Source organism: Limulus polyphemus, unplaced genomic scaffold (genome assembly GCF_000517525.1).
Source record: "Limulus polyphemus unplaced genomic scaffold, Limulus_polyphemus-2.1.2 Scaffold4557, whole genome shotgun sequence".
NCBI classification, from domain to species: Eukaryota; Metazoa; Arthropoda; class Merostomata; order Xiphosura; family Limulidae; genus Limulus; species Limulus polyphemus.
Window position 1 is genome coordinate 9590 of NW_013670167.1, and position 11379 is coordinate 20968.

The 11379-nt window shown below is 35.0% G+C and overlaps 1 protein-coding gene across 1 annotated transcript in view; it reads right to left on the reverse strand.

Annotated features, from left to right (window-relative positions):
• Positions 1–11379, reverse strand: part of LOC106471344 (collagen alpha-1(IX) chain-like) — a gene marked incomplete at its 3' end in the record, with an annotated part of 76624 nt that overhangs the window by 7747 nt on the left and 57498 nt on the right. Inside the window, exons 10-11 of the mRNA XM_022399955.1 lie at positions 4935–4988; positions 4432–4485 (exon numbers count right to left, since the gene is read on the reverse strand). Of these exons, the coding sequence (XP_022255663.1) occupies positions 4432–4485; positions 4935–4988 (108 nt within the window). The remainder of the gene's footprint in view (positions 1–4431; positions 4486–4934; positions 4989–11379) is intronic.

The following is an 11379-nucleotide window of genomic DNA, read 5'->3' on the forward strand; positions in this document are numbered from 1 at the left end:
AAACAAGCATCTAGCAGCTGGGGTAACGAACGATTAAAACGAATGTTTAGATTTATCCACATATTTCAATGTTTTTAAATCAACCATAATTTTTAACTCTTATCAATTAACCTCACATGAGTATTCTTAGAGTGTAGCTGAAAAATTAAATTTAAGTGAATTTATTAAGACCACAGTATTTTTAATTGTACCCTCTTGATCATCACCTGACTTCCAGGGTGGGGCCTCTGGTGGTTAATTTCAGCAAAATTATTGCATATTGTTACGTATCTACTCGTTTGTTAATTTCCGGTATAAATTATTTTGGAGGAATTTCAGCGATACAAGTCCTTTCTTAAATAAAACTAGTTTATTCTTTCTTGATATAAGTTTTTAGTACACAGAATTTCCACAGTCACTTTAAACTTAAAAACCTTTATAACACACGCTATAAATCATAGTGATTCACACACCTTACTTACGGTGCCTACTCTTCGCTTGACTCAATTATCTATCTCTTTAATCGCGCTGGTTTTTATCGCCAGGCATATATACTAAAAAAAGAGGGCGCCTCGAGCCAGAGTTGCCAGGTAAATTCACGATCTTTCGAGAAACTCCAGCGCGCATGCTCCCAGTGTCGCGTGACTTCCGCTGTCGTAACACTGCCCCTTCCTTAGGATTGTTCGTCCCGAACAATAGCCTCTTACATTAAACCAATAGATAATTAACAATAACTTAATTAAATGTACAGAATTTACAAACACAAAATTAAAATTCAACAAAGTCTCTTAATTTTACGGGACGTATCTTCTTCTGTACTGGTCTCCGTCTCATTGGGTTCTGCTTCACGTGGGGTTCATCTGTAACAGTCACATCAGTGGTAGTAACTTCATTAACGGCTTCACTGTTTTCCTTCTCAAAACTGATTTTCTTCTCCAACACCGGCTTTTTCTAGATGACACGTCTTCAGTGGCGTCATTTGTTCCATTATTCACTTCGTTCCAATTGAAATGTCCTGGACCGTGATAATGCCAAAGCCTGTTGGCATGCACCACCTTTGACTTACCTCGCCGACCACATTTTATTCGAAAAGTCACATCTGAGAGACGATCCACTATGTCATATGGGCCTTCCCATGGAGAAGACAACTTAGGAGACTTCCCTTTGGTCTTCCTGGGATTATACAACCACACATTGTCTCTTGGTACAAAGCTAACTTCAGTAGATAATTTATCATAACATAGCTTCATGGAATCAGCAGACGTTTTCAAGTTTGAATGCACTTGATGGTGAATATCATCCATCCTTTCCGATAACACTTTCACGAACTCTGACACATTTTCAGCCAACTCTTCGTAAGGTGGGCGTCCTGTTATCAGATCCACATCAGCTTTGCTGGAGTGTATCCAGTGGCTTCTTGCTCTGCTGTTCTATAGGCCATCAACAGTGGAGGGAGTAAGACATCCCAGTTATCTTGGCGGCTGTTACAAAACTTTGCCAATTCCTGTCAAAGTGTCCAATTGTACTTCTCTACCATCCCATCAGACTGTGGGTGGAGTGGCATTGTCGTGGTCTTTCGTATGCCAAACAAATTGCAGCATTCATGGAACACAGCTGATTCAAAGTTACGGCCTTGATCTGAATGCAGTTCGTATGACATACCAAATCTGAAGAAGAAATCATTAATAGCCGAAGCTACAGTTGTAGCTTCCTGATTTGGTATTGCATATGCCTCAGGCCACTTGGTGAAATAATCCATCACCACACAAATGTGCCTGTTTCCAGTACGAGTTTGGGGCAAAGGACCAGCAATGTCAACAGCTACTCTTTCTATTGGTGCACCAACTTGATATAACTTCATTGGAGCACATCCCTTATGCTTGGGTCCCCTTTTAGCACAACATGTACTGCAGGTCCTGCACCATTCTTCCACATCTTGCCTCATTCTTATCCAGTAAAATCTCTGTCGTAGGTGACTCAATGTCTTCTTAAATCCGAGATGTTATCCTGTTAAACTATCATGGGATTGACGCAGCAAAACTTCCCGTAACTTTCTCGGTATAACCGTTTGCCAGGTCGTCACTTTTCTATCTCTGGACAAAAATACCATTTTCAAGCTTCAACTGGTCCCATTCTGCCCAATAGTTCTTTGTCACAGGGCTTAAGCTAGACACCTTCTCTCAAGCAGGGTGCAAAACACTTGCTTTTAGAAAATCAATTATTGGCTTCAAATCTTGGTCTTTCTCCTGCTCTACTTTAATATCTACACCTGGTTCCACTTCACCATCATCAACTCCTTCAGTCACTTTGAGTTCAGCTTGATGACACCTGGTTAGTCCAACCTCTCTTTTAACACTTACTGGAATTTGGCCTTCATTGTTCACAAACATCATTTTATCAAAATTAATTACACACTTCCTCAGTAGTAAGTTGTCCAACCCTAGTATGCATGGGTCTTCAATGTCAGCCAAGTATACTTTGTGTCTGTTCCTTATGCCCATGAGCTCAATAGTTACCAACACTGGTCCTCACAACCTTGTATAATGTCCTGTCACACCACAGAGCTTCTGTATGGTTTCTGGTACTTCTTTGTGATCTAGCACCTTGATACTCACAAGGGTTTGCTGAGATGCAGAATCTATGACAAAGTTGCACTTTTGGCCATTCAGCTTTCCTGTCACATAGACACTGTGTGTGCTTGCCATTTTACACTTAGCTGTTGGGACTTTCATGATGGGGGTTGGTGGGAGTCCCTCAGCACCAACCACTACTGGTTTCCCCGAGGCTGACTTATTAGTGGTATTCTTCTTACACTGGCTCCTCATATGTCCTTGTACTCCACAGTTCCAACAATCTTTCTGAGTAACAGCCTTTCCTGCCATGGCATCTTCCCTGTGTTGAAGTTGCTGACATTGAGCTCTCTTGTGCCCAGGCTTGTTACAGTGCCAGCAAAGTCCCTCAAGCCTCTCTGAAAGCTGCCCTTTTCTGGCCTTGAATCCTGATGGATGTACCAACCTTGGTACCTCTGTGCTGGACTTAACATAGGGTTAGAATTCACCTATATATGTGGCTGAACACTGTGTACATGTAAGTTCATAGAAAGTGTTTTTAAGTGTGCAGGATTTCTCTAAGCCATTTGTCTCTGCTAAACACTTTTTGGGTTTACATGTATTGCCGTTATTAAAGGCTGAACGAGTGAACTTACATGTACACAGTGTTCGGCCACATATATAGGTGAATCCAATCGTCGAATACACGATCGTTTCAAAGAACACATTCGTGCAACTGGAAATCTTGACAACAAAGAAGCTACCGCTGAACATTACTTAAAAGAACACGGCACAATGAATGGGACACCTTTTACAATCAAAATTTTATAAACTTGTGCCAATTTTCTCGACAGAAAATATAAAGAATCACTTTTGATTCAATCCAGACGCTCTTCCATTTGTTACGTCTCTGGTCGTTGGTTAATTTTCCGTAGAAATTCTTTCCGAAAAACTTCAGCGATACAAGTCCTTCTTAAATAAAACTAGTTTATTCTTTCTCAATACAACTTTGCAATACACTTAATTTCTACAGTCACTTTAACTTAAAACCACGCTATAATTCACAACGATTCACACACTTTACTTATGGCTTGACTCGATTATCCCCATTATCAATTTATCTGCCGGCTTATATACTAAAATAGAGGGCGTCTAGCAAACGCTGGGAGGTTCCCCGATCCTTCTAGAATCTCATCACGTGTTACCAACGTATATATATATACCCTTCTTTAGTATTGTTCGTCCTGAACAATACTCATTTACTCAATTGTCCGTCTCTATCTCTGCCTGTCTGCAATTCAATTAATTATCTCGCTTTATTTGCCTGCTTAAAAAACAGGAATAGAGGGCGTCTAGCAAATACTGGATTATTCGTGATGTTCCCCGATCCTTCTAGATATTCATTACGTGTTACCAGCGTCACGTGACTTCAGCTGTCGTAACACATTAATAGGTACAATGCCTGGCCCCTTTAACATTTTATTATTATTATTAATTTTATCATTATGATTTTATCTATTTTTATTATCATTTTCTCTATTTTTATGATCAACGACCCAAAACTATTCGACTATTCACGTATCACGTACGCTTTTCCGTTATATTGTTGTAGCTGTATTTCGTTTTCGGTTACTGTCATTTAAAATCAGTTTGTTAACCTGTGACGTTAATAGACCCTTGATAAAGGCGTAAGCCGAAACGTCGGGTAGAAGTAATTAAATATTTTTCTGAAGTTGTTTGTGTCTTCAGTAAATAATGATTTCTATCCTTCAGTCAGCACTGAATTAAAAAAACAGTAATATATTGTTATCATAGGTACAAACTAGTTATATCTATATATAGAGAAGACAATGAAGCTTCACTACTTGTAGTCACTTAAATAATGAAACGTTAATGTCCTTACCGTTAAGCCAGGTAGTCCTGGTAGACCAAATTCACCCTTAGGACCCGGTGAGCCCTGTTGATAGTCAAGCCATACATAAATGTAAGCCTAAGTACTGATACGTATGTATTAAACAACTTTACTTAGGACGCATTTCGTGTTTTTTTAAATTATAAAACCAAACGTATATAAGGTCTCTGGCAGATCAACATTTCATAGAATTAGAGTCTGTACAGTTGTATTTAAAACTAACTATTTACAATTTACATTTCGTGTTTTTTTAAATTATAAAACCAAACGTATATAAGGTCTCTGGCAGATCAACATTTCATAGAATTAGAGTCTGTACAGTTGTATTTAAAACTAACTATTTACAATTGCCTTTAACATATAGTTTTCTTATTTGATTTAAATATGTTTCCTATATTTATCTAATTTAAATTTTGGCTATCATGTTCTTAATTTTTGTTTAATCCACCTATCCATCTTTAAATACAAAGCAACTTTAAAAATGAATCACTTACTTGTCTTCCTGGTGGGCCAATTGGTCCAGGTGGTCCTATCGGTCCTGGTAGGCCCTATAATATTAATACAATATGTTTCATTCACACATTATAAACCAAACAGCAGATAACGCATCTAAAACTATCACTCACAGTCTGTAATCAGTTGTGGGAAAGAAGGCAGTCCTGATGATGAATAATAAAGTTAAAATAAATCAAACAGGATATTACAACCACATCACTGGGGGGTGATAAGTAAAGCCATCTCCTAAATTTGGTATTCCAGCTCCCATAATGGTCTGTTACTGATATAAACTGCATCGTAAATTCCAAGATATAGCAATGAAAACATCCCGTATCTCCAGATCAACATGCTGTTCAAATGCGTGATCAATTGTATGTATAACTTAAGTACTCACATTTGACACACATGTGGTAGATACCAGAGATAATATTGGTACGTGATCTCCGCGAAATCTTCTCTAATATTACACACGTACATATCTTGAAATTCACTATGTTTAAGTTTTTAACTAAGAGGTCTACACTAAAAAAATTACACAGTTTTATTACAATTTCTGTAAAATATAAGTAATTTAGACATTATCACAGTATTTAAATAAATATAAAGAAATGTTGCTATTAGGAGAAGAAATTCCATAAATATGGAGAAAAAATTATAGGTGTTTATCATGAATATAAAAACTGATGATATATATAGCTTCTAAACCCCTAAATTACAGCCGTATTACTGTCGTATTACAGCCTGCATGATGAGCCTAATTATTGGGCGAAACGCCTCGTCGATACTGGATATGGCAGATGTAGTGTGGTGGCATATTATAACATATTATTCTTTGCTTTCACTAATGAGTTATTAGAATTAGTAATATGGTTTTTCTCCTGCTGCCATGTGGTTACGTGACCCGCTCCGGGAACAAGAAAATTGGATTCCTGGTTCGCAACTTCTCGTAAATGATGGTGAAGTTAAATTGAAATAAAATAATAATAATTAATAAATAAATGAACAATTAGAATAAATATAAATTAAATAATGTTATATTAATGATTATTACGTAAAAATCTGATTTATAAATAACTTAAATATAATTTATAATGATTAGAATTCACCTGCTTAGCCTAATTCACACCCTAACAGTTGTACACGAAAGTTTATGATATATATAAATAAATAAATCTATCTATCTACCACTACTGTGTCTGTCATGTACATTCCGACCCGATGAAGCATGGTAATGGATAAAAGGCTTCGTCGGCACTGGTTATGGCAGATGTTTTTAAATACTGTCCTTTGCTGTCACTCATGGGTTCTTTATTAATAGAACTATTTCTTATTTTTGTGTTTAAATCTAAGTATCGTGTTTGAATATCAAACACTAAATTCCAGTTCAGCAGGATATGTGATTGTAATGTTGTTATTAATAAACTTTGTAGTTTATAGCAACAAATTCTGTATTTAAGGCTATTTTCATAAACGAACATCCATAGAAATAGTCGAAGATTAAGAAAACATTATGAAAGTAATTAGGATAATAATAACATGTTTGTAAATTTTACGTTTAAAATAGCGAACTTTTCATAAACACAAGGACTTGTTGGTTTGTTTGTTTTTAATTATGCACAAAGCTACACAAGGATTATCTGTGCTCTGCCCACCACGGGTATCGAAACCCGGTTTCTAGCGTTGTAAGTCCGCAGACATACCGCTGTGCCACTGGGGGGCCACAGGGACTAAAAAGATATTTTATATTTTTTAAATAATAAATAGTTTTAAGATTAGGTAATGCAGTTGGTATTCTGATAAATGAACAGGACAGTTGATTTAAAATTCCAAGAGATTTTCGTAAAAAGAGTCATAAAATGAAGAGTGTTTTATATGTGGCTTCTAGATTATATAAAACTATTTTATTGTTGTTTAAATTCTACAATCCATGATCTTAAAATTCAGGATGGCTTTATAACAGCTTTTATTGAACTAATAGTAAGACTGAATTTACAGTCCAGTCAGTGTAGGAGAAAATCGCCAGATCTAAACAAAATTGCACAGAAATGGCGGTTTGCTGTAAATAACCCAAGTCCCCTCCCGAACAACATCTCGAAAATGTAGATGGGGAAAATTTCTAATCTTCATAAATCCAAAATTGCTACTCAATGCTATTTTTGGTCTGCCATTATATCCTAGTCAATATTAGAATAAGAGAATGGATTTTAATATACAGACACATAAAATTTCGCATAAAAAATCTCCCTGGATGAATTTAGAAGGCGGTAGACCAACCAAAGTATTTAAAAATGGCTGCTCTGATATTGAAATTGATGAAGGTGTTTGGCATAAGTGATCTAGGTGTGTATTTATACGGTTTTGGCCATGCTGAAACCAGTTCTGCCAACCACAAATCTACAATGCACCAGTAAAACAATTACAGTGTGTAGACGTTTTCCTTCTGCCGTGTATACGTATTGTGATCGAAAGTAAATAACAATATTCGTCTGAGCTAAGATACTGAATTTCGCAACTTAGGTTTGAGCTATTTATTACATTACTAGTGGTGTTCACGTGTATTTTCTACAGTGGAATGTGACCATATAATATTGATAAGCATAGAAATGCATGTGTGATCCGCACATCTCTCACCCCTATTTTCAATAATGGGTTAATCTTATTTCGCATTCTATAGATAGACTGCATCGTCGCATCCGATTCAACTGGTGAAAACTTCTTAAAATCTGTTTAAAAAATTATTGTCATGGTTGACACGCTAGTTAGTATATGATAAAAATAAAATCGTTTGGAAGTTTTCGGCAAGGATCACGTGGTTTCATGCTTTTTCTCACTCCCTGTTGACAGGTTCCAACATTCGTTTGGTTTTATTAGATTTTTTGTTTATTTTCCACGTGTCAGATTATGGACACTGTGTGATTTAAAGAGAAACAGTGGTGTAACAAAGCAAGTGAACTAAGGTGCAAACAGCATCTACACATGTGCTGGACAAAGTATGCATCCAACATGCCGAGAGAAGTACTGCAACAAGAATATTGTTAGCTGTGTTTTCATGCGAACCCCAACTCATTTATTAACACATTTTTCAGGTCGGAAAGGAGAATGAACACAAAATGTTACGATTTTGTAACGCCAACTAGCTGCAAAATGTATCGGAACCAGAGATGTGACATTTGTGCATGCATTTTCTGGATGGGACACCACATCATGCTGGGAGGGAGTGGGTAGCTCTCCAGAAGTTGACCTGACTTCAATAAACAGGCTGGAATTTTCTCCACTAAAGCGCCTACGGATATCATCATCTGTGTTAGCTAGAAGGTTCACACTTATTTGTATGGAAAGCAGCCTGATGAGGGTTTGGACGCATAGTGTTATATATATCCAGAAGAATTGGGATGGCTTCGAGTGCAGGATTGTCTTGTGCCACGAACGACAGATTTGCCACCAGCTTCAGCTATTCTTCTGGGATCACAAGATGTAACCGCAAAATAGAGTGTGATACACGAAGATGCACTTGCAAAGAGAATGGGTTAGAATGCTCAACTACATGTGGGGAGTGTAGGGGTGTCAGTTGCACAAACTCATTCTTTGTTTCTACACACATGAGTAAGGAACTGGGAGACACAGTAACGACTGAATGGATTCCGTACTAATTAATATTACTATACTATAAACAGCTGTAATTAAGTATGTAGTATTAAACATGGTAAAAAAACATACAATAAGACACCATGATCATTCAAATCGGACTCCTACATATATTCTTGTATTGGGAGATGGACATTGGCGGGGTAATCGGCGGCAGTCTTGAAAATAGTACTTAACTTGGAAATATAGTTGGCTAAAGTCTTTCTAATAGTAATCAGTATGAATATCTATGTGAAATTTTCGGTTCTTATTGGCATCATTTGAACAATTCTCGCTTAAATATTGTACACACATAGCCATATTGACAGAGAATATTGTGCTGAGCCACCATCTTAGATTTATGCAACCTAATTTTAGCTACATTTTTTTATATGTTATTCGGGGAGGATTTGAGGGTTTAGTTACAACAAAACGCAATTCTGTTGCAATTTTGTCTGGGTCAAACCACATACTGACTGAACTATTAACTGGATTCTTAAATAGTTGAGGAATTGTTTATAGATACAAAAATTCTTTTTGAAAGTTTAACGGTTGCAAAAGTGATTTTTTTTTCCAAATTTTTAGAAATATTAGTCTGTTTTTAAAGTGGAACTTTACTATCTTGGCTAAAGTTTAAGAACGAGTCAAAAGTTAGTTTAAACAATTATCCAATAGTTTTCTTTTCATGAAGCGCCCCCCCAGTGGTACAGCGGTATGTCTGCGCTAGAAATTGGGTTTCGATACCCGTGGTGGGCAGAGCCCAGATAGCCCATTGTGTAGCTTTGTGCTTAACTTTAAATAAACATTTCATCAAGAAAAAATTAAATTAAACAATTTCAAGAACACTCCAATAGCTGAGCACTAAATCTGGTTTACAACGCTAAAAACCAGATTTTGATACCGGTAGTGAGCACAGCACAGTAGCTCATTGTGTAGCTTTGTGCTTAACAAAACCAACTGTAAGATAGATTTTATATACGATAGAGAGATAAAGCAAAATTCAGTTTTAGTTTTATACGTAACAAATATACGCTTAAATTGTAATTAGTGAAATAAATTCTGCTAATATTTTTATATTATAAACAAATTAGGTAAAAAAACTTGTTATTAGTTTTAAAAAAATTACTTGCAAACCTGTTAAATTTTCAAAAGTATTGTATCTGTATGCAATTCCGAAAACAAATTAGATAGGAAAGTTTCAACTAATAATATTGTTATAAAAACAAGTTAACTAGGAAAGTTTCAACTAATATTATTGTTATAAAAATAAGTTAACTAGGAAAGTTTCAACTAATAATATTGTTATTAAAAACAAGTTAACTAGGAAAGTTTCAACTAATATTATTGTTATAAAAATAAGTTAACTAGGAAAGTTTCAACTAATATTATTGTTATAAAAATAAGTTAACTAGGAAAGTTTCAACTAATATTATTGTTATTAAAAACAAGTTAACTAGGAAAGTTTCAACTAATATTATTGTTATAAAAACAAGTTTTTGTTCTACATTCCTCTTGATTTTTACCGCATCTCTAGTTTTGAGCTGAAATGGACAAATTGAGAAGAATGTAAAAAGAACATGTGCAGTTAAGTTGTTTTTAAACAGTTTTTAGGCATATTGGTTTTTCAATACTTCGACAGCTTTCGGCGTTGAAACTGTTACTAGTGTTATTAAAACTTGCAAAGCTGTTAAATTTTCAGAAATACCATATTTATATGCAAATACAATTAAATTCAAGTTTATTACTAGTTTGGTTATGAAACAGCTAACCATCCTATTAAACAAAATTTTACATTTATTAGTAAAAAATCAGAGGTGTTGATGATATCATTCATGACGTCTGGATCTTAATCAATAATTTTTCATGAACTAGACATCTTAAAGTAACAAACACTTTTTCATAATACACACATTTGATTTTAGGCCTATATTCTATTTCAATTATAAAATATTTACAGTAAAAAGATATCTATATTCAAAATATAAAAATAACATACTAGCTTCCATACTTATAAACAGGAAAAAAGTAAGATTTTAACGGAAAGTAGGGATGTTGATTATTCGTAGCATTGCTATAAGAAATATCCAAAACAAAATAAATGTTACAATAAAAAGTAAACAAACAAGTAAAGTGATGCTAGTTGGGTAGATTTTAAAACGATTTTCAATCCATACTTTGATTTGCAAATTTGGACTGCTTCATTTAACTATACGAATCACAACAGGTTGTTGCTAACATGTTTTGATTTTTATGAAAATGTGTTTATGAAAAAAGGCATTAAAAATATGAATAACTAGAACATTACTTATTCTATTTCTATGATATATCCTACTGAATTGGAAACAGAAATAAGAAAATATCTGATACACAAATGCATTACTTAGATTGAATAATACCAGTAAGTAGTGTCTCTATTGGAATCAATTTTTTTGATAAATATTGAAATTTTTCTTTCAAAACTTAGGGCGTTCTTTGATTATTAGTGAAATTTCCTTGCCATGCAAACATGTGCTATTTTCTGAGTGTGCGCTTTAACATAATGTTGAGTTGGATTGAATTTAACTGATTTTTTTTATTGTTACTTTTTGTTATTTGCAATGAAACTTTCATCTTTCATTTTTCAAAGTAGCAATTTTTAACTTAAACACCACTGATTTTATTAAGCTCTTCATATAGGTAACTTATTATCATTGGGGCTGGAATGCCAAATTTCTAGAGGTAAGCTTTACTTATCATTCCCAGTGGTCCAGTTGCGCTAACTTGTTTTATTTCATTAAGTTCTGTTAGACCTGGCATGGCCAGGTGGTTAAGACACTC